The following is a 25,165-nucleotide window of genomic DNA, read 5'->3' as shown; positions in this document are numbered from 1 at the left end:
AACATATCCTAGAAAAAAATGTGGCAAGTTGTATTTTGTTTCTGCCTCCATGTATCTTGTCTTCACTTTTGCCAGTGACAGTGGCAATGCTAAGAACTGAGTCTGAGAAGAGAAGGGTGGGTGTCTGGACATGTTGGCTGCTTTCCACCTTGGTAGCTAGCAGTTAGAACAGAGAGGCTGCCCTGACTTGGAATCCTCCCACACTGGTACCACACCACGCTTTACAGTCTCACCTCTCAGGAGCTGTGTATCTGACCGCTAAAAGGGAAGAAGGGACCTGCATCAGTCCGAGCAAGAAAGACCAGTGCAAACTGGATTAGGTCCCACGTCCATCTGTGGGTTCAGACAGCTGCAAGGATGGGGATAGGCTCAGGACTTGGCAGCTCTGAGCTTTTCTCCCTCTGCCCCACTTAGACTCGGTTTGAGTTCAGATCTGCAGCATAGGACCTGCTTGGCCCAGCTTGGTCAGGCGCCCACCCCAGCTCCATCAACGGGGAGGATGGGGTGGAGGTAGTAGAGCTGGCCTGAGACTGCCTTTGGGCAGATGTTTATCCTGGTGGGGTGAGCTGGCGCCAGCTTCCTACTAATGCTCACTTTGGTAGGTGATGGTTCAAGCTGACACCCACAGCTGAGTCCCTGGCTGGCCTGGTTATTGTGGACACTTGAGGAGTGAACCAGCCGACAGGAAGCCTCCCTTCCTGCCTCCTAGAAACAAGCCAGCAGGAAGGCCAGCTCCCTCCCGCTCAGGGCTGAGTCATCTTTTTAGCGCTTCTAGATTCTGGCATAGGGCGTCCAGGGCCTCTGCTGATCCCAGGGAATGTGCCTCCCTGCGCCCTTTGTTAAACTTACACCAGCTCTGGCCCAGCTGGTAAGTGCCTCAGAGGGCGTGGGGTGGTTAACTCAGCAGTAGTAGCCTCTAGGGCAGCTGGGGAAGGAGTCTGGGGTTAGAGGTGGAAGAAATTCTCTCCAGGGGTCTGGTGTGGTGGCCTAGTTGCTAAAGTCCTTGCCTTGAATGCGCCAGGATCCCATATGGGTGCCGGTTCTAATCCCGGAGGTCCAGCTTCCCATGCAGCTCCCTACTTGTGACTTGGGAAGGCAGTCAAGGACGTCCCAAGGACTTGGGACCCTGCACCCGTGTTGGAGACCTGGAGGGGGCTCTTGGCTCCTAGCTTCAGATCGGCTTAGCTCCAGCCATTGTGGTCACTTGGGGAGTGAATCATTGGACGGAAGATATTTATCTCTGTCTCTCCTCCTCTCTGTATATCTGACTTGGCAATAAAAATAAATAAATCTTTTTGATTAGAACCGGCGCTCATATGGGATCCTGGAGGGTTCAAGGCGAGGACTTTAGCCGCTAGGCCACTCCACCCGGCCCAAAATAAATAAATCTTTAAAAAAAAAAATTCTCTCCAGGCTGAGGGTCCAGAAGGCAAGCTCAGAGGTGGTACGAGGAGGGAGGGCGAACCTAGGACCCCTACTCCCAGTCCACAGGAGTGGGCCGCAGCACCCTGGGCAAGGCACCTGCCTCCAGCCCCACCCTCACTGTCTGCCCTACCTGCACCACCTCCTCTCCTGCACGTGGCTCGTCCTTCTTCCCTTCTGGCCAGACTCTCTGGGTGGGCTGGGCATTTGTTGGGAGCACAGAGTCCCGGTCAGAAACCGGGCAGCTCACAGGCCTGGGGAGGGCCTGTGTCCCCTGGTCCCGAGGATCTGAAAGGAGTCTTCCTCATGTGCTCGGATCACCTCCACCATCAGGCCCTGCCACCAACCACATCCGTGCTCAGCCAGGACCCCTTCCTCCTCACACTTGTCCCCGCTGGAACACCACTGAGTCCCCTCCTCTGTCCCCCCTCCCCATGTGTCCCCGATTTGGCTTCTGCCGCGCTGACTGCAAGCAGGTGCCTCACTTGCCACCGAGAGCCTTTGAGGACGTTTGTAGGTCGAAGGCGAAAGGTCTGCGGCCTATCCATCCGCCCGAGTTCATAACTGAGCAGGCCTGATTCAGGCGGCCACTCGGAGGACACCTGCCAAGTCCAGCAGGGCGAAGACGATCCTTTACCCAATGTGGGCCTTGGGGTCATGGCTTTTGCGTCCTGAGACTCATCAGTGGGTCTCAGAATCCCAGCTTAATGAAAATGTCGGGGTACAGGGGGTTTCTCAGCATGCAGCGTGGGCAGGTCTGGAGACCGGAAACCCTTGGGAGCCGCAGGGCTCTGGCGGGGCCTGGAATGCGGGCTCTGATCGCGGAGCCCAGGGCCACCGCGTTCCGTCTTAGCTCCGACGCCGACCCTGGGAGGGGGTCCAGGAACTGAGCGCTGCGCTGGCCGCCGCCCGGCTAACCGGAAGGTCCCCTCCCGCTTCTCACCGCTTTCCCGGGGCCCGGAGGTGCCCGCAGTGATGACCCGCGTGTTCCTGCGCACGCACACACCGCGCGCACACGCCTGCCCGGCCGCCCGCGCCCCGAGCCGTCCCTTGCCAGGGCGCACTCACTCCTCCAGCGCCGCGCAGGGTTGCAGGCTACGGGGGGCGCCTGGGACCCCGGGGAGCGAGCGCGCCGGTGGGCCGGGGACCCGGAGCAGGCCCGGGTGACGCACAGGCCCGGGCGGGGTCGGGGGGCGGAGCGCGCCGGCTAGGCGCGCAGGGCTGGGGCGGGTCCGCGCCGCCGCCGTCCGCGCCGCCCCGCCCTCGGCTCCCCGCACACTCGGGTCCGCTTGGCTCCTCGCGCTGCAGCCCCCGCCGTAGCCGCCGCCACCTCCGCCGCCGCTGAGGTAGGGTTCGGCCTCCGTCTGCACCCGGGACCGCGGGCCGGGGTCTTGAAGAGTTAAGAGTGGGAGGATCGAGCGGAGGGCGAGGGATCTCGGAGCAGGGCCCGGGGAAGGAGCGGGGGTGGATGGTGTGGGCCTGGCAGGTCAGCGGCGCGAGACGAGGCCGCGCGGTCGGACCCCGGCGGGCTTGGGCGTGGGCCGGGAGGCCAAGTGTACGGAGGCGCCTGTGGCGGGGGGCGAGAGGCCGCGGGGACCGAGGGATACGCACCGCCGCATGGAGGCCTGGCGGGCCGCGGGGTGGAGGTGACCTTCCCCAGCGCGCCCTCTGGTTCTTGGTTCCCTTCGCTGAGGGCGCGCAGGGACCCTCGCTGCCAACGCTCGCCGATCTGTGAGCACCGCGCTGTGGGGTGGGCTTCCGCGGCTCCAGGTGCCCGGGAGCGCGGGCCCGTTTGCAGGCCTGGGGACGCTGGCGGTCGGCACTTCCCGTGCGTGCCAGCGCCAGGCGGGCTGGGATGGGCGGCCTAGGCCAGGGCAGGAGTTTGGTCTGAGGAAGGGGGACCCGCAGGGAGGGAGGTGGCCTCCGTGGCCTTAGGAGGGGCTCCCGGGTGGGTCGCTCATTCATTCGGCCGCCAGCACTGTGCAGGCAGGAAACCAAGAGCCTGACCTTGGATTTGAGGCCCGCAGTCCTGATGACATGTCTAGGGTCACACAGCTGGGAGGGGACCACGCCTCAGCTTTGTCATCTGTAGAGTGGGAGCAGTTGCAGACCTCATTCTCAGTGGCTTTTGGAGAATAAACAGGAAGCCTGGAGCGAGGTGCCCTGACTGCTGCCCTTGAGGGCTTGGGGAACTGGTCTGCCCGCTGACTTACTGCACGTGGTCTGTAAGGGTTTCAGCAACTTAGTACCTGTTGCTTTATATGTGGCCGTGTTACTAGCAGCCGTTTCCCGTGGGGTATTGAGTGGTTTTCGGGGTCATTCGGGAAGGTTTTTGGGTTTGAATGTGGGCAAGGGTAGCGGGCGTGGTTTCCTCACTCAGGCCTTGAATGCAGGGGCAAATCTGGCTCAGTCTAGGCCTGTTGTTCCACGGCCTGACCAGCCTTTCCTGTCCAGAGGCCCTGGAGGAGGGGAAGGGCTGACAGCCCTCCTTGGTGGTCTCTGGCATGGTGTGGGTGCGAGGAGGGTCTCTGAGGGCAGGTGGTACTCCCCGCCCCCACCCAGGCGTGGGCAGAGGGTTGACTTCCTGTCCGAGAACATGGCATGTGGTGTTGGTGGCATTCTCAGGTGGGCTCCTGGGAGATCTCCCACCTTTTTTATGGTAGAGCGAGTGAAGCCCTGGAGCAGTGAGAGGCCTGGTCTGAACCGGCTTCCCTCCTTCCCTGACTCTCCCAGCCCCCAGGTGTGTCTGGGCTGGCAGGCAGGGGACTGTGGATGAAGGCGCTTCTCCTGAAGGAAGAAGGCCTCTTCTTCCTCTTGTGGTGAGAATTTGTTGGCCGTTACTACTGTTGGGGACTACTCGGAGCTGTTGATGGTTTTGCTGCTGTGGGCAGGCATTGCTGGTAGTCCAGCAAGCCCGGGCTGGGTGGGAACCGTGCAGCCAGGAGGCACCTGCTGGACACTGAGGCGATGATGAGGAGGCATGCCTGTCTCTGCCTCTAGCCTGAGAGAGTCCCTGGGGCCCTGACGTCCATTTCTCCCTTGGTGGGATCTCCCACGTGTGCCGTCTTTGCTGGTGTTGGTGCTTGGGGAGAGAGGCAGTGTTGCGGCTGGGAGCCAGCCCTGACCTGTAGCTGGCTGCAGAGTGCCTAAGGGTCTGGAGTCTGTGGCCTTGGGCTGCTGGTGGACTCCAGGGGTTGCAGCTGAGGAAAGGTGGCCAGAAGGACCCTGTGTTTTACTGCTTATTAGAGATGTCTGCCATCCCCACCCCTCAAGAGTAGAAATCTCAGCTTTGTAGCCAGAGCTGCTGGGCAGCCTGCTCCGCCCTCTCCTGGGGCTTGAGGACTGTTCCGTGTTGCTGAGTCTACTGCCTGCCTACCTGCAAGCTCTTGAGGAGAGGTTGGGTTGCCTGGTCAGGGGATTCAAGGCACAGAGGGGAGGGAAGCCCTTCCAAGGTCACAGCAGTCAGCTGAGTAGGGTCGGTCTCCCGGCCTGGTCTGGCCAGCACCGCAGCGTCCGTGCTGTGGGCACTGCAGTTGCCACTGTAGTGAGCCACATCAAGGAGCTGACAGGTGCAAATGCTGTTTGAGAAGTGGAAGTGGCCGCTCCAGTGTGAGCTGTTAACCCTTGCGTACCCACTAGTCAGAATGGTGTGGGTCTGTGGGCAGTGCTTGGGGTTCAGGGAGTCTCCACTGTGAGTCACAAGGTCAGGCGTGCTTGCTTATCACAAGGGGCAGTTTCCCCGGGATGACGTGCAAGTCACTCAGCTAAAGGACCCCTCCTTGTGGACAGGGAGGACCCTGGGCCCTGGGGTTGCCTTCTGCAACCTGCTCCGCAGTCATGGTGAGTGGGGGAGATGTGCGTGGCGAAACACCAGCTGTGTCTGCTGCACTCTGCGCCAGCCAGCACTGGGCTTTCTCTTGTCCTCAGCCCAGTTGCAGCCCAGGTACTGCTTCCCCACGCTGGTGCTGAAGAGAATGATGGGCAGGAAGGCCAAGGTCACACAGCTAGAAAGCGGCGCAGGAGTGGAATTCAGGCCCTGCCCAGGTGCTGTCCATGTTAGCCCCACTGGATTGAGCCAGGCAGAGGTGGGCTTCAGGAATGTGAGGTGCCGGAGGTCAGGCAGGACTCAGATCCTGGGGTGGCAGCTGCCAGCCTGGGCTTTCTCCCTTTGGCAGGCGGGCTGGCAGGTGGAACTGTATTCTGTGGAAGGCCAGGCTGGTGCTGGCCTAGCTGCTGGGGTAGTTTAAAATAGAAGCAGCGCCTGGAAAGCTGGGCTGGCTCTGGGAGGCTATTGTGGAAGGGGGGAGGGGAGGACTGTGGGCTGGCCCCAGAGCATGAGGCTGTGGTCTTTTATTTTTAAAGATCTACTTATTTTTATTGCAAAGTCAGATATACAGAGAGAAGAGACAGAGAGGAAGATCCTTTGTCTGATGATTCACTCCCCAAGTGACTGCAGTGGTCAGAGCTGAGCCAATCCGAAGCCAGGAGCCAGGTGCCTCTTCCAGGTCTTCCACGTGGGTACTGCCACAGCAGGAAGCTGGATGGGAAGCAGGGCCTCTGGGATTAGAACCAGTGCCCATATGGGATCCCAACGCATGCAAGGCAGGGACTTTAGCCGCTAGGCTACTGCACTGGGCGGAGGCTGTGGTCTTTGTGATAGTGACCTGGAGAGTGAAGCTGGGGGCCAGTCCCATGGGCAGCCTCTTCCCAGCCAGAAGGTGTGGCTGTGAGTGTCCCTTGGGGTTTGAAGCTCCTGATGAGCGGGCCTTGCCTGGTGCTTCTGCTGTAATCCATGGCTGGTCTGATGTCCTTTATGCAGGCGGGCCCTGGAAAACCACCTAGACTGATACTGGGGAAACAACAGCGCTGGAGGCTTTTCCACAGTGAGTCCTGGCGGGGTGGTGATGAAAGCGACAGAGCTGATTGTGGTTGCTGTGGTTTGTGTAGTCAGAAGGAATTCCCGGCAGGGATCAGGTGTTCTTGTGTGATAACACAGGGAGCTCAGTGATTTGCGAAGGTGTGAACAGGGTGTATAGCACTCACGAGAGGGTGTGGCCTTGGGAGAGGGGCTGCAACTAGGGCAGGGAAAAGGGGGCCCTGACAGGAGCTGTGACCATAGGTAGAGGGAGTAGTTGCTGCCCACCTCAGGCACTGGCAATGGGTCCTCGGACCTTAGGCTCCCCACACTGCATCTACTGCAAGAGCCTCACGCCGACTGAACCCAAACATGAACCCATTGCCAGCTGGCTAAGGTTCAGCCTCAGGGAATGAAGGGGGATGCTGATCTGTAAATTCAGGCCTGCAGCTTCCTGTGTCATCTGTCGTGGTCCTCACACCCCGTGATCATTGAGTACTTGCCTTCCCAAGTGCTGCACCTGCTTCACGTACTCCTTGGTCACCTCCGTCAGGAAGGCACTGTGGTAAGTCCCATGCGAGACTCAGAGTGCAAGTGGCTTGTCCAAGGCCACACAGCCCCTGCAGGGACTGGACACTCTGCCAGGTTTACAGCCCTGCCAGGAGTCCCGGCCCCACTCCCTGTTCATTCGATGGGCTGGGAAATGCCATGGCAGGGAGCTTCCGTGTCTTGGAGGCCCAGCTGTGCCACACGCTTGGTCTTGGAGGTGTTTTCATGTGCAGGAGCCCTCCCAAGTGTGAGAGGCAGGGCTGTTTGGTCTCCGTATTAGCCATTGCAGTGGTGTTTGCCCTTAGGAGGGAAGGGTGCCATCTGCCTGCTTCCTTTTAGGGAGCCCATGCAGAGAAAAAGGCATTTATCAGCGTGGGGTTCTGTGGACACTCGGGACCCGTTTTCCTGGGTGCTGCCCTAACTGTTGGGCAGCTTTAGAATGAGAACTGAGCCCTGGTTTGGGCTGTTAACACACACTCGGATCTAGGGGCTGTGCTTAGTCCTGTCTTGCGGGCAGGATCTGCCATCCACTGGGGCTCACCTGCCAGTGCACGTGCCTCCCTGAGGCTTGCCTGATACCCCTGCCATCCCAGTGTAATTTTAATCCATTTCTTGGAACCAGTATGGACTCTTTCTGGGTACTTTTTCATTCTGACTTCTCTGCTGGAAACGCCTGCTGGGACCAATGTGCTGCCGCGTGGTTCAGTTTCAGACTCTGGCTGACTTGAAGTTTTCTGTCCAAAACTGAAAATACTATAAATATATGTGATTTCAGTAAGAAGCACAATAAGCAGCAGCGGTTATATTTGCTTTACTTAAAAGGCAGAGAGAGAGGGAGATGTACAGAGAAATATCTTTAGTGTGCTGCTTCACTGTCCAAATGCCTGTAGTGCCTGGGCTGGGCCAGGCGCTTGGAACTCCGCCTGGGCTCTGATTGGCTGCCTGGGCTCTGATTGGCTGCCTGGGTTCTGGTTGGCTGCCTGGGCTCTGATTGGCTGCCTGGGTGTGGCTGCCGAAGCTGTTACCTGCCTCCCGGGGTGTGCATGAGCTGGAATTGGACAGGAAGAGAGTCAGGACTTTGCCCCTGGCACTCTGACACAGGACCTGGGTGTCCCAAGCAGCAGTTAAGCCTGCTCTGACACAGTGCCTGCCCCGAAGGTCACATTGGAATTCTGCTCCTTCCCTAGGGCAGCCATGACGTACAGATTGGCTTGTAATTTTCCACATTTTTCTATCCGTTTGCACGTTCATGAACAGATGAAAATGCATCTGTGAAAAGGCTTTCCCTTAATTATACATGATCTTCAACTAGAATTTTTTCATTTAGTTATATTCTCATTTTTTAAAATGATTTTTATTGCAAAGTCAGATATACAGAGAGGAGGAGAGACAGAGAGGAAGATCTTCCATCTGATGATTCTCCCCAAGTGGCTGCAATGGCCGGAGCAGAGCCAATCCTAAGCCAGGAGCCAGGAGCTTCTTCTGGGTCTGCCATGTGGGTGCAGGGTCTAAAGGCTTTGGGCTGTCCTCGACTGCTTTCCCAGGACACAGGCAAGGAGCTGGATGGGAAGTGGAGTTGCCAGGATTAGAACTGCTGCCTTAATGGGACCCCAGCACATGTAAGGCGAGGACTTTAGCCAGTAGGCTACTGCACCAGACCCTAGTTGTATTCTAGATAGCTTTATTTATTTTTCATTGGAAAGGCAGATATACAGAGAGGAGGAGAGACGGAGAGGAAGACCCTCTGTCCGATGATTCACTCCCCAAGTGACCGCAACGGCCGGAGTTGAGCCAATCCAAAGCCAGGAGCCAGGAGCTCTTTCAGGTCTCCCACGCAAGTGCAGGGTCCCAAGTCCTTGGGCCGTCCTCAACCGCTTTCCCAGGCCACAAGCAGGAAGCTGGATGGGAAGCAGGGCCTCCGGGACTAGAACCGGCGCTGATATGGTATCCCAGCACGTGCAAGCCGGGGACCTTAACCATTATGCTATCGTGCTGGGCCCAAATCCCACCTCTTTTTAATAAATTTGTTTGAGAAGACAGAGAGCTGCCATTCATTTCTCAAATGCTCATAGAGTGTATAGTCTATAGCTGGAAGCTAGAAACCCCAACCAGATTTCCCACATGGATGGAAGGGACCCAGCCATTGGAGCCGTCGCCTGCTGCCTCCTAAGGTCTTCATGAGTCGGATGCAGGAGTCAGGAGTTGGAATTGGGCATTAGGTCCAGGCCCTATAAACTAGGATGCTGCTGTCTCAGCTGGTGTTGTCGATTCCCACCCCCAGCTCATTTCTTTTGATTACCATGTGGTCATTACTTTGTAGGCACCTCATGATGGACGTGGATGACCACAACTGACGTTGTGTTGCAAGTACTGGGGCTGCAAGTGTCAGGTCACACATCCCTTGTGCCTTGTTTACTACTCTGGGCTGGATTCCTGGGAGTGGAGTTGCTACTAGGATTACCGCTGGCTTCATTGTCCTTCAAGAAGTGCACCTGTTGTGTTCCTGTGTGGCTTGAGTGGCAGCCACTGATTTCCGCACGTTCACGGACACTGAATATTATCCTTTGCACTTTGCCAATCTGCTGGTTTAGTGAGCCTCCCAAACAGATGTGGCGTCACCCTACAGTGGCTCCCTGGGGTCCTGGGAGTAAAGTCCAAGCTTGGTTTTGAGGTCAGAAGCATTGTGCACTTCTTTTTTTTTTTTAATGTTAAAGGAGTAGTGAAGATTTTTTAAAAAGATTTATTCATTTTTATTACAAAGTCAGATATACAGAGAAGAGGAGAGACAGAGAGGAAGATCTTCCATCCGATGATTCACTCCCCAAGTGAGCCGTAACGGCCAGTATAGCTGGGAACCAGGAACCGGGTATCCCACATGGGTGCAGGGTCCCAAAGCTTTGGGCCGTCCTCGACTGCTTTCCCAGACCACAAGCAGGGAGCTGGATGGGAAGCGGGGCAGCCGGGATTAGAACCGGCGCCCATATGGGATCCCGGGGCATTCAAGGTGAGGACTTTAGCCGCTAGGCCACGCTGCCTCCAGGCTCCATTGTGCACTTCTGTAGGTAGTCTCCTGCCTGAGCTCCCCGAGGCAGAGCTGAGGGTGGGAGGTGTGGAGTGGACAGCAACTCTGTCTCCCTCTCCCCCTCTCCCTCTAGCAGGGACAGCCCCTCCTTCCTGGTTGCATTGTGAGGTATTTAGTCCCTATTGTCAGATACTAAGTTTCTCTCCACCCATTATAATGATACTTTGATTCTCCTTGTTCATTCACTCATAAAGTAGTCATTTGTATCAAATGCCTGTTAAGCAGCAGGCATTTTTTTTTTTTGTTAAGATTTAGTTTGAAAGGTGGAGTTGCATAGAGAGACATGGGGCTGGGTGCAATGGCTCAACTGGATAATCCTCTGATTGTGAGTGCTGGCTCATGTCCTGATGCTCCACTTCTAATCCTGCTTCCTGTTTATGGACTGGTAAAACAGAGGAGGCTGGCCCAAGGCCTTGGGTTCCTGCACCCAAGTGGGAACCTGGAAGAAGTTCCTGGCTCCTGACTTTGGGTTGGATCGGCTCTGGGTATTGCAGTCATTTAGGGAGTGAACCAGCAGATGGAGCATCTTTCTTTCCATTTGTTCCCCCTGTGGGTCTGATTTTCAAATAGGAATAAAGTGAATATTGAGAGAGAGAGAGAGAGAGAGAGAGAGAGAACGAACGAACAAATGAACCTAACGAACCTTCCATGTGCCACTTTACTCCCCAAATGGCTACAACAGCCAGGCCTGGGCCAGGCTGAAGCCAGGAACATGAAACTCCATTCAAGCCTCTCATGTGGGTAACAGGGGCCCAAGTATTTGGGTCATCTGCTGCATTCCCAGGTGCGTTAAGCAGGGAGCTGGATCAGAAATGGAGCAGCTGGGACTTGGAGCAGCTCTCATGTTAGTGTGCTTTGCACACGGTAGCTTAAACGGCTGTGCCACAACAGTCGCCCATACCTTGACACCTTTACACATGCAGCTTTTTTATTCGGAGGTTTTGAAAATCATGTATTATTTGAAGGGCGTAGAGACAGAGACCTTCCATCTGCTGCTGCAGTCCCTGAATCCATGTCACAGGGAGAGCTAAGTCAAGCTGAGGCCGGGAGCCCAGCACTCGTCTAGGTCTCCTGTGAAGATCTTCCTAGCGGCAGGGACTCAAGCACCTGGGCCATCCTCTGCTGCCTCTTGGGGTGCCTGTTTATAGGAAGCCAGATTCCACGTGGAGTTGCTGGGACTCCAACCAGACACCCTGATAGGGGAGACAGCTGTGCCGAGAGGTGGCTGAAGCTGCTAAGCCACACACTCGCCTTCTCTTCCATATTTTGGAAGGTTCTGGGGTGCTTTGGGGCAAGTGTGTGTGAGGGGCAGGGACAAGCAGAGCAGCTGTGCCTGTCAAGCAGCTGGTGCACCAGGGAGGCTGTGTCTCCCAGATGGAGGTTATGTAAGGGTGTTACGCAGACCATGCCGGCTGATACACTGTCCCTGGCCTCTGGGTGTCCACTGTGGGCTGCACTTGGATTCCTTCGCTGGAGTGAAGATTGAATAACTTCTCAAGGTCAGCCAGGAGAAGGTTGGGTAGGTAAGCAGGCAGCTTGCAGAGAGGAGCTGGGACTTCTGTCTGTTGGCATGACTTACTTGTTGTTCTCCAAGCCACCAGTGACCACTTGCAGGTTGGCCCTTCCTGGCCCTGCCCCTCCCTTTTTTCCCCTCTCATCCTTGGCTGCCTAATCCCTGGGCCCCTGGGTTCAGCTGGAAGCCTTTGTCGAGCAGAAAGACCCGTGATGCTGTCTTCCCTGGGCAGTCTTTTTGGTGTCTTCCCCGTGTCAGACAGCTCTGCCTCACAGCTGGTGTCTAGAGGCTGGGTCTGGAAAGCAAGCGGGGCTGGGTACGGCAGACGCAGTTGAGCTCTGGGAGCTGCACAGGCCTGCTGATCTGGAGTGGATCCCCAGGGAAGGGGGACTGGGAGAGGCTGGGCCTGGATTCCACTGCCAAGTCAGTACCCTGGCAGGGTTCAGTGAGGAAGCAGGAGTCAGATTCTTTCCTGAAGTTCTTGGTGATTGTTATCTTCCAGAAGATTGCTCCAGTTATAGGTCCTGAGAACTGGGAAAATACGCATTTTCTGGGTGCTTTTGAGTTGTCAGGGCTTTTTAGAGAGACAGTGCTGCATCAGTTGTGTCAGATAAAAGCAGCAGGGGTCTGGGATGTGTTTGGGTGCACAGAGAGCAGAAGGGGATTCCGTGAAGGGGTCAGACATCCTTCTGTGTTCCAAGGTGGTGGAATTCCAGGTCCATGAGGGTTCGTATGCTGATGTTACAGCATCCCAGGTCCTCGATGCCAGGGCTGCTGTGCAAGCTGCTTCTGTACGGTGCCGTGGTGGAGCGAATGCTTGCCTGGGCAGGTGCACATCTCCCTGAGGGCCTGTGGCTGAGCAGATAGGGAAGGACTGACACATGCCAGAAAGCAGCATCTGGACAGGCTGGCAGGGGAGGAAATACCCTGGCTTGTGGGCAAGTTCTCTTACCTGCAACTGGTACCAGTAAGTGGGGGGTTGTGCAATTGAAGGAAGGGAAGTCCTATGTCTCAGAAGAGTTTGGCCTTATTTGAGCTCTGCCATCCCCACTCCCTTGACCTTGGCAGTAATCTCCTTAATGGTTGATGTTTGCTGGGGGGGTGGAGTGTGTTTTGACAGGTGGCTTTGCTCTCTGGGTTTCAAGGATTAGCAATGAAAGAGGGCATTTGGGCAGTGTTCAGTAATGGGTGTGCTGCCTTTTCCCTGGGGAAGGAATCATTGCGCATGTGAAGGGTGCTGTGATGGGGCAGGGTTGGGTCCTGTGGTGTTCCTTCTCTGGGATCAGGGGAGGGTAGAGCTGGCAAGCCCTGGCTCCTGAGGTATGAGGAGGGCTTAGGTGACCCAGCACTGGTCCAGCACTCCTGCTCTGCCTGCAGGTTGCATTTGTAGCCTGCCTGGGGAGGGCACAGCACTCCAGTGGCTGCAGAGGTTTTCAGAAGGTGCTGGCCCCTCTAGCTGAGTCAGTGCTGTGGGGTGAGTGTTTGTTAAGTGGGGTGAGTGTCCTGATGCCTGGGTGTGTGTGCCTGCAGGGTTTGGGAGGGAGGAACAAGCTGGGAAACCAGTTTTCAGACTTGGAAGATACGAGATTTGGGCAACCCATCTTCTCTGCTGTGATCCTAATGTGGGCTGAGCTGCCCATGGTTCCAGCCTGGTCATGTGCAAGAAATGACAACAGCAGTAACAGAAATAGGACAGAGTAAACAGCTCGCTGCGTTTCTCTGCTCTCACGCAGAAGCAAGCTGGGAAAAGATGAGTGAATCTCTGCAGAAAGTAGGACCATGGTTTTGCAATCTGGACTTGTGGCAGTCCGTGATGATCTGGTGCACCATGGGCTCCCTGCCAGGAGATGTTCAGGCCTGGGTCCCACCTTCCACCTGTGATACTGACCCCTGGGGTCCTCTGAGCTAGCTTTTCAGTGGGCTCTGGGGCACCAATAACTGCAGTGTGTGTGTGTGTGTGTGTGTGCGTGCTCATGCGTACACATGCCAAGCCAACCCCAGTCTGTGCAATCTCACACTGGTGTATGCACATCCGATGTGTTCATTGCAGTTTACTATGTTTTTTTTCTAAAGATTTATTTTTTATTTTTATTGGAAAGGCGGATATGCAGAGAGGAGAGACAGAGAGGAAGATCTTCCGTCCAATGATTCACTCCCCAAGTGAGCGCAACGGCCGATGCTATGCCGATCCAAAGCCAGGAGCCTCTTCTGGGTCTCCCACGCGGGTGCAGGGTCCCAAAGCCTTGGGCCGTGCTCCACTGCTTTCCCAGGCCACAGGCAGGGAGCTGATGGGAAGTGGGGCTGCTGGGATTAGAACTGGCGCCCATATGGGATCCCGGGCGTGCAAGGCGAGGACCTTAACCACTGCGCCATCGCGCCGGGCTCTTACTGTGTTTTTAAAAGGAATGAAGCCATGCTGAAGGGACAGGAGATGACAGTTGCTCAGGAGTGACCCTGCTCCTTCTGGACCAAGCCAAAGGCTGCTCCTTAGGAGTAGGATTTTAATTCTGTGTGCCCAGGCTCTCAGAACAAAACTTTCCAGGGATGCTGTGTAGATAAGGATTCTTTGAATGATCCCCTCTTCCTCCCCCATGCCTTTTTTTTTTTTTTAAAGATATATTTATTTGAGAGGGAGAGATTTTCTATCTGTTGGGTTACTCCCCAAAAACCTCAGGGCTGGGCCAGGCCAAAGCCAGGAACCTGGGTACTTGATCCGTCATCTGCTGCCTCCCAGGCTTGTTAGCTTGAAGCTGCATTGGAAGCGGAGGTGGGACTTAATCTCCGACATTCTTGTATTGGTTGTGGGCATCCCCAGGGGCCAGCTAGCTGACTGCCCTCTTGCAGGATGCACCCTGACAGTTGGGTTTTGAATAAACACTTAAAGGTAGGTTTTCTGCAGGATGTGCTGGGATTTCTTTTCCTCTGAGGTGCTGCCCCCATGGTGAGAAATGTGGTACCTTCCATGTGGGCTCCTATCCAATGCAGTTAATGTGTGAGAAGCTGGGTTCGCCTGGTCCCTTGTGTGCTGTTCCACCTGTGTCTGTTGAGTGGATGGAAGCTGAGTATTAGAGGAAATAGGTAGGCAGGAGAAGCCCCAATTTTTGTCCAACACTTGCTGTGTCCTAGCAACTGACATTCTTATAGAAGATAGGTTCTGTTGGCACAGGGGCTGCGGTTTAGCAATGCTGACTCACGGAGTGTGTCCTTGACAATTAATTTAGCTCACACCAACTCCTGCTGTGCCCCAGGCTGCCTCAGCACTAGAGGTGCTGAGCGCAGGAGGCCGATCCTCGGTCCACAAGGATTTCCTGGGGCCTCCATGCTGGCTGCACACAGAGGTGCCAGCCAGTATGGGCTACCGGAATTCTTAGCATCAAGCACCGTATTTTTTAATTGGCTGTTAATTACATCTCATAATTTTATGGATGGCAAACTAATTTCCATAATGACTGACATATGTGTTTCCTGGTGGTTCTTTTATTGCAGCAGAAGATGGCTGTGCCTCCTACGTATGTCGATCTGGGCAAGTCGGCCAGGGATGTGTTCACCAAAGGCTATGGTCAGTAGGGCAGGGAGAGGCCCTTCCGGTTGGCTGTTCACCCGGGGCGGTGTGGGAGACCTGGGCTGGTGGAGGCATGCTGGCTGTGTGCTCTGTAGTGGCAGGCCCCGGGCAGTGCTGCTGCTAAGGGGTGTCTTCTGTGCGGGTGTAGCTGCAGTGGAGTGTGGTCTCTGAACGGAGTCTGCCGTGCCCATAAGCCGGATGGCTGTCCCTGCAGGGAGCATGGGTGGGTCCGTGTGGGGTCTGCACCTGCTCTGCCTACACCCAGCATCTTCTGTGTTCCCTTTAAAGAGTGTTTCCAAAGGGCTCTTAGGTGGAGACACTGTTCTGGGCTTCCTTGTTTGGAGCTGTTAACAGCAATCATCTTCTTTTCTTAGGGTTTGGCTTAATAAAACTTGATTTGAAAACTAAGTCTGAGAATGGATTGGTAAGTTGGCTCACTCACACAGAACGTGGGTATTTACTGTTGACTGAGTAAATGTCCTGGCGTGCCTAGCCGAGCCAGGCTTTTGGGATTGTGGTGATCACAGTCATGGCGGCCTCTGCCTGATGGGTGGTCCGCACTAATGATCCCGAAATCAGAGAAATGACATTAGCCCTCATATAGTCTCAATCTCCCTGGGGTCTCTTATCTTAATTTTACTTGTGCTTAACCATCTAAAGATTATTTTAAGAAATCTTAGTGATTTCCCTTATTTGTTTCTTTGGAAGAGTGACAATGAAAGACACGCAGAGAGCTTTCCCTTAGCTGGTTCACTCCCCAGATGGCTACAATAGGCAGGGCTGGGCCAGGCTGAAGCCAGGAACTTTCTCAGGCATATTAATAGGGAGTTGCATCGGAAGCGGAGCATTCAGGACTTGAACTGCCGCCCATGTAGCAGGTGACTGCTCAGGCCCCTGAAACACAGCGCCAGCCAGTGGTTCCCCTTGCCTTGTGTGCTTGTGGTTGTTGCTGGCAGGAAGAAGTCAGGGCTTCTTGAGTTACTGCTCTGTCAGCTCTGTGCTTGGCTGGAAGGCAGCATGGAGGGGGAGCTGCCTCCTGGCAGGGTTCCACTCTATTGCCCCCATGTCTTTCTGTAAATATCGAATTGTGTATCCAGCTGCTGCCACCACACTTGGGGGTCTCACTGTTGGTAAAGGCAGTTAATACTCTTTAGGGATGGGGTGGGTGCTGGGGGTGCGGGCTGGAACTGACTCTCTCGCTTGTGTGAAGGAATTCACAAGCTCGGGCTCAGCCAACACGGAGACCACCAAAGTGACGGGCAGTCTGGAAACCAAGTACAGGTGGAACGAGTACGGGCTGACATTTACGGAGAAATGGAACACCGACAACACGCTGGGCACCGAGATCACCGTGGAAGACCAGGTGCGATGCCCGGAGGAGACGGGCATTTGGGAACACACACCTACTCTTCTGTCTGGTCCCTACACTCACTACCCAATTTCTTTTCCTCAGCTTGCACGTGGACTGAAGCTGACCTTTGATTCATCCTTCTCGCCCAATACCGGGTAAGAGTCTCTTTCCCTCACAAGGACTTTCTGTGATGGCGAAGGGATCAGAAGCTGTGAGTGACCAAGGGTTCTGGGGATGGAGTTGACATTACCAATAAGGGAGCCTCTGAGACTAGGGTGTTCCAGTTCTGTGGTTTTGATGGAGTCTCAGGATGCACTCGTGTCCATGCATTAGTGGACTGCACTACAGTGAGCATTATGTGGTCTGGGACTGGTAATTCTTGGACAGGTATGTTTTTGAGTGTCTTGCTTCCTGGAAGACAGGTATGTTTTTGAGTGTCTTGCTTGGGCCTGGACCCATCTGGGCATCTTGGGGATCTTAGACTACGGGTGATAACCCCTACCCCACCATCCTGCACCAGAGGGTCTTCCTTTCTGGGGCCCACGGTTCACCAGTGTTAGTGCAGATTCTGCTAACGTCTGCCTGGTCTCTACCAGGAAAGCTGCAGATTTGTGGTTGAATAACAATTGCATTTTGTCTGCACGGGGCTGCTGGTGGTGGTGGGGGCTAAGGCTGAAGTAAGGCCAGCAGGTGACACTCGGGAGAAGCAGCTAGCTGGTCATCACTGTCAGCAGGTGTCAGGTTGGCTTACTGCTCAGGGCCCCTGAAACCCTAAGGGGCTGACTGCAGGGTGTGGCTTCTAGGCCCATGCTTGGTGACCCAGGGCCTCGGACACTGGCAGAGCAGGCTTGTTAGTTATTGGAGTGCTAGCAGGCGGGGCGGAAGGTGTGTCCATGTGCTGCTGCAAGTGACTAGAAGGAACCATCTTTGTCTGCAGTACACACTCGCTTTGTTCCACTCCCAGGGGTGATTTACTAACCCTGGGAAGGGTTGTGGCCTGAAGAGGCATGTACTGGATTTTATTTTCTAGGTGTTAGAAATTAAGATAAAATGCACATGTAGAATTTACCATCTTGGCCACCTATGAAGTGTGCGGTTTAGTGGTAATGGTTAAGTTGTTTTTTGCTATTCTGTTTTCTTTTCTTCTTCTCTCTCTCTCCTTCCTGTTTTTTTTCCTCCTCCCTTTCAAGGGAGGGTATGCTGAATCTAGACCCTGTCGACCTGTGGGGTGACCCCAGGGGCCTTGTCAGCCGGGGATCCTGCTCTTTGGAGAGAGGTCTTTCTGGAGCCTCTCTCCTCTCGTTGGCCCTGTGCTGCAGCATCTTCTGCAAGGCCTTTTTGCTTGTCTCCTTCCCCCCAGGCTCCCTGCCGTGGGCAGAGTCATGTTCAGGTTCCCCAGCCTGTGTGAGGGTTCGGCTGACACTGGAGGACATGCCTGCGTGGGAGATTTGCCTGCTGCCCTGAGGTGGCAGGCTTTGGGATTTCTAAGGGATTTCCTGTCAGTTTTCAGAGGTTTGCAGAAGCTCTAGGCCCTGTAATAATAAACACAGGAAAGTTTTTATTTGGCAATAATTTGATACTTTAAGAAAGAAAAACCTAAAAATAATACTTCAGATTCCATCAGAGCCTTTGCTCAACCTTTCTTGGTTAACACAAAGCAAATTACACTGCCGTCCCGTGGTTGACTGACCTGCTGTCCTGCTGTTGGTCCTGCTAGCTCATTTGTGATCACATTTGGGGTCCCACGTTACATTTAGGAGTTAGGTCTCCTTGTTGCCTCTAATCCAGGACATGATTTTGCCTTGTCTTTCCCGACTCTGACACGTCTGAGGAAGAGCTGTCCTGTGGAATGTCCTTTGCTTCCTTGTGCGTGGACTCGAGTTATGCATCTTTGCTAGCTTCAGACGAGGTGCAGCTTGGTCCTCCTCCATGCACCGCAGCAGGAAGAGCATGGTCGCATGCCCCAGTGCTGGCTGCAGGACTGAGCCGGGCTGAAGCCAGGAGTCTAGATCTCCCTCTGGTTCCCAGTGTGCAGTAGTGGGGGTACCATCTGCTGCTTTTCCAGAGGTGTTAGCAGAAAACGGCATAGGAAGTGAAGTGGTCAGGACTTAAACCAGCACTTTGATGTGGGCTGTTGGTGTTGCAGGGGGTGGCTTAATCTGCTGAGTTGGAACATTGGCCCCTGGTGTTCTAACTTTATCGCTCTTGTAGAGTGATGCCTTCCAGGTCTCTAGTAAAGCCACTATTTTCTTCTTGATGGTGAGTATCTTGTGTGTTTGCTTGTTGTACTATTTTGTCTCACAAATAGTCCCAGCCATTGGTGATTTTTTTTTTCAAGCAACAATTATGCTTGGCAAATGGTGAATTTCTATTGTTGTCCTTTTACACTGATTTATGAATTAGAATTCTAATTTAGGGAAGAGCTGTCCCTTCTCCATTTGTTTATCTGTATTAGCTTGGATTCATGGATGTGGATTTTACCCTCAGGGTTATAGTCTTACTAAAATTTATTTTGTTGCTCAAGTTGCCGCCTGTGGCACTGCTGGGAGCTCCTGCAGGCTGGCACCCTCTGTGCATTCCCCTAGTTCCACTCCTATTGTTTGCTTCTTTGTTTCTAGTTTGAGAAGTTGTCCTGTCTTAGAGGTGCTCCTCCAGCTGCTGCTACCAGCTGTTTCTCCCTGGAGCCCTGGAGGATGACATGTGCTCAGCTTGAGGGTGCTGGGCACATCTTACTGCCTCTGAGAATTCAAGTTTTGGTGCTTCCTGTTGAAGAGGGAAAGGATTGCTGACTTTCCAGAGCAGCTCAGGATGCAGCCTGGTGCCTGGAGGTGGCTGGCTGTGGCTCACAGCTGGTGAAGCTGCAGACCTCATCAGGGACCAGCACCCGCCCTGGATACCTGCCCGGGCTGAAGTCTGCTGGGTCACTCGAGTGCTTGTCAGATTAGCACCACTGTTTCAGTAGCTTAAAAAAATCCCCATTATCTGGACAGAGAAAAGACTCTACAGCTGTGAGATGCAGCCACAGGAAGAACAGAGCCCTGGGAGGAGGGGGCTGAGCCCGGGAGGAGGGGGCTGAGCCCTGGGAGGAGGGGGCTGAGCTCAGGACAAGGCTGAGCCACTGGAGAGGACTGAGCCCTGGCCCCAGCACTGTCAGAGTCCAGTGAGACGGTGGGTGGGGCAGCCACTGGGCAGAGACCCTGCCACAGGCATCAGACATTGTGGGTGCAGCAGCTGTTATCTGTAGGTTGGAGGGGCCCCGATTTGTATATTTTTTGGCTCCCCTCCCTTTCTTTAACTGTTGGATTTAAAAATATATATATATATTTATTTATCTACTTGAAAGGTTGAGTTAGAGGGAGAGAGAGAAAATGAGAGAGAGATTTTGTATTTGCTGGTTCACTCTGCAGTGGTTGGTGCTGGTCCAGGTTGAAGTCAGGAGCCTACAGGTCCATTCCGGTTTCCCATGTGTGAGGCAGGGGCCCAAGGACTTGGACATTTTTGTTTTACAAATTTATTTTTATTTACTATTTATTTTAAAAAATATTTTATTTATTTATTTTTATTGCGAAGTCAGATATACAGAGAGGAGGAGAGAAAGAGAGAAAGATCTTCCCTCTGATGATTCACTCCCCAAGTGACCACAATGACTGAAGCTGAGCTGATCCAAAGCCAGGAGCCAGGAACTTCTTCCAGGTCTCCCAGGCAGGTGCAGGGTCCCAAGGCTTTGGAGCCATCCTCGACTGCTTTCCCAGGCCACAAGCAGGGAGCTGGATGGGAAACAAGGCTGCTGGGATACAAACCAACATCCTTATGGTATCCTGGTGTATGCAAGGCGAGGACTTTAGCCACTAGGCTACCATGGCAGGCCTAGATAGATTTTGTTTTTGATTGGAAAGACAGATTTACAGAGAGAAGGAGAGACAGAAAGATTTTCCATCTGCTGGTTCACTGCATTGGCTGTAACAGCCAGAACTAAGCCAGTCAGAAGTTAGGAGGCAGGAGCCTCTTCTAGGTCTCTCATGTGGGTGCAGGGTCCCAAGGTTTTGGGCCATCCTCGACTGTTTTCCCAGGCCACAGGCAAGGAGCTGGATGGGAAATGGAGCAGCGGGGACATGAACTGGCAGCTGTACAGGATCCCAGCATATGCAGGATGAGGATTTGGCCACTAGGCTGCAGGACTGGACCCTATCTGGGCATTCATGACAGTGGCGGTCCAGCCTGTGGCAGCATAGTACCGTGGCCCTTTCCCTCCCTTCTTAGATGTCAGCACCTCCACAGCCATCTTCCCAGTCACTTTACCCAGCTGGATGCCAGTTGGATGCTTGGCCAGAAACCCAGGCTCCTTCCCCTCAAGAATGGAGAGGCCAAAGTAGACTTATTTAAGATGTTTCTTACTGGAAGATAAGCTGTTTGGCTGTTCCACTTGCCTGCAGAGTTTGCCAGATGGATACAGAAGCAGCATGAGCAAAACTGAGGTCACTTGAGAAGCGTGTTAGCTTCTTTTTCCACCATGATTTCAAAAATTCTTGTCTCATTGAGAACTTAGAATGCTTAGCCTTTGATTTTTTTTTTTTTCATTGTGGAAAGTATCACTCATTTAAAAGTATATAGAAAGCATATTAAATCCTCCTCTTGGGCCTGGCACGATAGCCTAGTGGCTAAATCCTCACTTTGCATGTACTGGGATCCCAAATGGGTGTTAGTTTGTCTTCTGGCTGCTTCCACTTCCCATCCAGCTCCCTGCTTGTGGCCTGGGAAAGCAGTTGAGCACGGCCCAAAGCCTTGGGACCCTGCACCTAATGGGAGACCAAGAAGGGGATCTTGGCTCCTGGCTTTGGGTTGGTTCAGTTCTGGCTGTCGAGGCCACTTGGGGAGTGAACCAACTCTGTGTCTCCTCTGTAAATTTGACTTTCCAAAAAAAAAAAAAATCATTTTTATTGGAAAGTCAAATATACAGAGAGGAGGAGAGACAGAAATAAAGATCTTCCGTCTGTTGATTCACTCCCCAAGCGGCTGCAACACCGGAGCTTAGCTGATCCAAAACCAGCAGCATCTTCTGTGTCACCCACGTGGGTGCAGGGTCCCAAGGCTTTGGGCCGTCCTCAAGTGCTTTCCCAGGCCACAAGCAGGGAGCTGGATGGGAAAGCAGGACTGCTGGAATTAGAACCAGCACCATATGGGATCCCCGTATGTACAAAGTGAGGACTTTAGCCACTAGGCTACCGTGGCAGGCCCAAAAGTAAATAAACCTTAAAAAAAAACAAAAGGCAAAAATTCTCATCATGTTCCTGTCTGCTGGCTTTATAATTGTCAGCTCACAGCCTGTCATGCTGTGTTTGCTAGAAATACCAGTCACTTCTACACCTGCCCCTGCCTCATTGTTTTCAGAGAAGGGCAGCCCTGATTGCATCTGTAAATACTTGAGTATATATTTCTGGGGGGTAATTTCCTCTAGAGAGAAGCAGTGCTATGTTTTAACACTCCCTGATTGACATCCGTGTTGCCCTATCTTTGAAACCCTTGGGTGCTTCTACAGGTTGGCTCTGCCCTCTTCTGACCCAGCCCCAGCAATCTCTGATGGAGGCTTCAGGCTCTGCTTTTATATTGCACACCTCTCGTCGGCTATTTTTCCAGTCAGCACTGTTCGGTTTGCAGAGGGAGTGGTCTTCAGAGTTCACCGCCTGGGGCTCTGGGCTGTGTGGACAGGGCTGTGTGTGCCATGGGGCTGTGAGCAGAGGCGGTCCCCTCTCCCGCAGCCTCTGGCAGGGGTGCAGCTTGCTCCGGGAGGTGCCTGGGTTGCAGGTTTTGTGTTCTGCATGTTCATATTCGGCCGCAGACGTGGTGAGCCATCGCACACATGCAGTGGTCATGGCTCAGCTCTTGAGTACCAGGCAGCAGAGGTGCTGAACCGGTTCTAGAATCAGATCCGGGATCCTCGGGCTAGACCTGGGGCCTGTTCAGATACCTGCAGCTCAGTGGCTTTCCTGAGTGCAGGGCCTGTGGCCGCGAGGAAATGCCAAGAAAGCCACTGTGCTATTGAGTTTCCTTAGAAGAAATCAAGGTTGTGTCTTTTTCCCCCACAGTGAGAAGATAATTCTCTCCTTGAAGGTTCTGTGTCCAAGTTGCTCTGCCCTTGTCGGCTGTGTCCTGTCCGCAGGCTTGGGTGTACCTGCTTTGCAGTGACAGGATGGCATTCTGCCACGTCATTGCCATGTCATTCTGTTGCATTGATCATGGGGGCAGGAGGGTCAGAGAACGTGACTGAGACTTGCTTTAGGGACTTTCTGCCTGGGTTCTTCGTTTCTGTGGCATTTTTCTGCCAACTGGATTCCACGGGAGTCACCTGCTTAGAGTGGCACAGCAGTTTAAGAGAGAACTGGGTCCTGACCCTCTCCCGCACCCCTATCCTGCGCCCCTCACACTGGGGGTAAAACATTTTGTGTCTTGACTTGATTCTACCATAGTGAGTTTGTTTTTATGTTAATATGATTGCTTTTCCTTTAGGAAGAAAAATGCTAAAATCAAGACGGGGTACAAGCGGGAGCACATCAACGTGGGCTGTGATGTGGATTTTGACATCGCCGGCCCCTCCATCCGGGGCGCCCTGGTGCTGGGCTATGAGGGCTGGCTGGCGGGCTACCAGATGAACTTTGAGACTGCGAAGTCCCGAGTCACTCAGAGCAACTTTGCAGTTGGCTACAAGACCGATGAGTTCCAGCTCCACACTAATGTGTAAGTGCACGGAGTTCGAGGAGTATGTGTGGGGAGCGGGGAGAATGTATTTTCATTCTTAGCTATTTAAAGATGGATTCACTGGCAAAGCAGAGGGCAGAGAGAGAAGGAGAAAGAGATAAAGGGAGCCCCTTTCCATCTGCTGGTTCACTCCCCAAACAACTGCAACAAGCCAGAAACAGGAGCCGGGACCTTCATCTTGGTCTCCTACGTGGATGGTGGGAACTTAGCCATCCTCTGCTGCCTCCTGGGCACATTAGCAGGAAACTAGATTTGAAGTAGGGTAATTGTGAATTGATCCTAACCACTCTGACATGGAGAACAGGTGTCCCAAGCAGTGACTTAACTTGCTGTGTCACAGTGCCAATTTTCATTATTTTTTAAGTCTCTCTCTCTTTTTAAAGTGTATTTTTTATTTAGTTGAAGGGCAGAGTGGCAGAGACAGTGTTGGTTCACTTCCCAATGGCTACAGCTGCCAGAGCTGGACCAGGCTGAAGCCAGGAATCAGGAATTCTACCTTGGTCTCCTTTGTGAATGGCAGAGGGCCAGGTGCTATTTTCTTGGGCTTATTTGTAGGGAGCTAGGTCATAAGCAGAGCAGTTGGGACTTGAATCAACTCTTTCTGTTATGGAATCGTATCCCAAGCAGTGGCTTCATGCTCTGCGCTATAGTGTTGACCTTCTAAGTCCAGTATCTAATCACTGCAGAATGAGTTTGTTGGCATTCAGCAAACAAAATGGCCAGTTAGTGTTTTTGTGTTTCCCACCTACTAATTTCATGAAATGTCTTAAGGTTTATCTCTCTTTTTTAAAAAAAGTGTATTTATTTGAAAGGCATAGTATCAGAGAGAGGGGGAGAAATTGATCAGACCCAGTATGATGGCTCAGTGGCTAAATTCTCACCCTGCAAGCACCAGAATCCCATATGGGTACCGGTTTGCTCCACTTCCCATCTAGCTCCCTGCTTGTGGCCTGGGAAAGCAGCAGAGGATGGCTCAAAGCTTTGGATCCTTGCACCTGTATGGAGACCTGGAGGAAACTCCTGGCTCTTGGCTTCAGATCGGCTCAGCTCTGGCTGTTACAGCCACTTGGGGAGTGAACTATTGGATTGAAGATCTTTCTCTGTCTCTCCTTCTCTCTGCAAATCTGCCTTTCCAATAAAAATAAATACATCTTTTAAAAAAAATTGATCAAGAACTCTGTGTGCTGATTCATTCTTCAAATGTCTGCAATCACTAGGAGTCAATCAGACTGAAGCCAGAAGCCAGGAACTCCATCCAGGTCTGTCATGTGGATGCGCCATCATCTGCTGCCTCCCAGGCTCATTAGCTAGCCGGGAGCTGGATTGGAAGCAGAGTAGCTGTGACTAGATCTGATGCACTGTTGTGTGGAAAATACAGGTGTCTCAGTGCTGGCTTGGCCGGGTGGCCCACGTGGCCTGCTTGGGTTCCTCCTGTTGTGTGCATGCACAGTGACCGCTCCAGTGCAGCGGGAGTGTGGTGTCTGTGTGCAGGAGTCCTTCCCTGACCTTTGCTGGGCCCTGGAGGTCCTCCCAGCGGTTGTTAACTACAGCCGACAGCCAGGAGGTGTGCATCATCATGCGCAGTGTGTTCTCTGCAGCCTGGGGTGTTTGTAGGTTTAGCTTCTGGCAGCATGGAGAGAATAGGTTCCTGATGATGTTTAGAGTCTGTGACCAAGCTTGAGAGTCGAGTCTGAGTGATGATTTAGATTAAGGAGGCAACACTGTCATCCGTGAAGATTCCATTTCAGTTCTAAAGGAATTGGCAATAATGGAGTCCAGTGTTACCAAGTTTTATTCTTTCCACTAGAGGTCACTGTAAACATAGAGGAGTGTAAGCTAAGTCTGTTCTACTGCAGGCAGTGTTCTAGGGAATCCTTACCATGAACTTAGAAATTTGAGTCTTTTTATTTTTTTTTATTTTATTTAAAGGCAGATCACATTTACGGAGGGAAGGACAGACAGAAAGATCTTCCAGCTGATGACTTACTCTCCAACTGACTGTAACGGCTGAAACTGTGCCGAACCAAAGCCAGGAGCCCAGAGCCTCCCTCCAGGTCTCCCACATGGGTGCAGGGTCC

The 25,165-nt window shown here is 53.4% G+C and overlaps 1 protein-coding gene across 3 annotated transcripts in view; it reads left to right on the top strand.

The window, feature by feature from the left end:
• VDAC1 (voltage dependent anion channel 1) overlaps positions 1–25,165 on the top strand; it is an 88,521-nt gene that overhangs the window by 56,243 nt on the left and 7,113 nt on the right. Inside the window, exons 1-6 of one of the 3 annotated variants that reach the window (XM_040971738.1) lie at positions 2,683–2,768; positions 14,908–14,980; positions 15,358–15,407; positions 16,194–16,346; positions 16,437–16,489; positions 22,839–23,066. In XM_040971738.1, coding sequence (XP_040827672.1) covers positions 14,914–14,980; positions 15,358–15,407; positions 16,194–16,346; positions 16,437–16,489; positions 22,839–23,066 — 551 coding nt within the window. In that variant the 5' untranslated portion in view covers positions 2,683–2,768; positions 14,908–14,913. Of the gene's footprint in view, positions 1–2,682; positions 2,769–14,877; positions 14,981–15,357; positions 15,408–16,193; positions 16,347–16,436; positions 16,490–22,838; positions 23,067–25,165 lie in introns of those variants that run through there. The other 2 variants (XM_040971747.1, XM_040971728.1) reach the window with 2 other exon arrangements.

This window comes from Ochotona curzoniae, unplaced genomic scaffold (genome assembly GCF_017591425.1).
Source record: "Ochotona curzoniae isolate NIBS_2020 unplaced genomic scaffold, NIBS_Ocur_1.0 contig_1, whole genome shotgun sequence".
Classification (NCBI taxonomy): Eukaryota; Metazoa; Chordata; class Mammalia; order Lagomorpha; family Ochotonidae; genus Ochotona; species Ochotona curzoniae.
The sequence above is the reverse complement of the archived record's forward strand: the minus strand, read 5'-3'. Positions and strand labels throughout refer to the sequence as shown.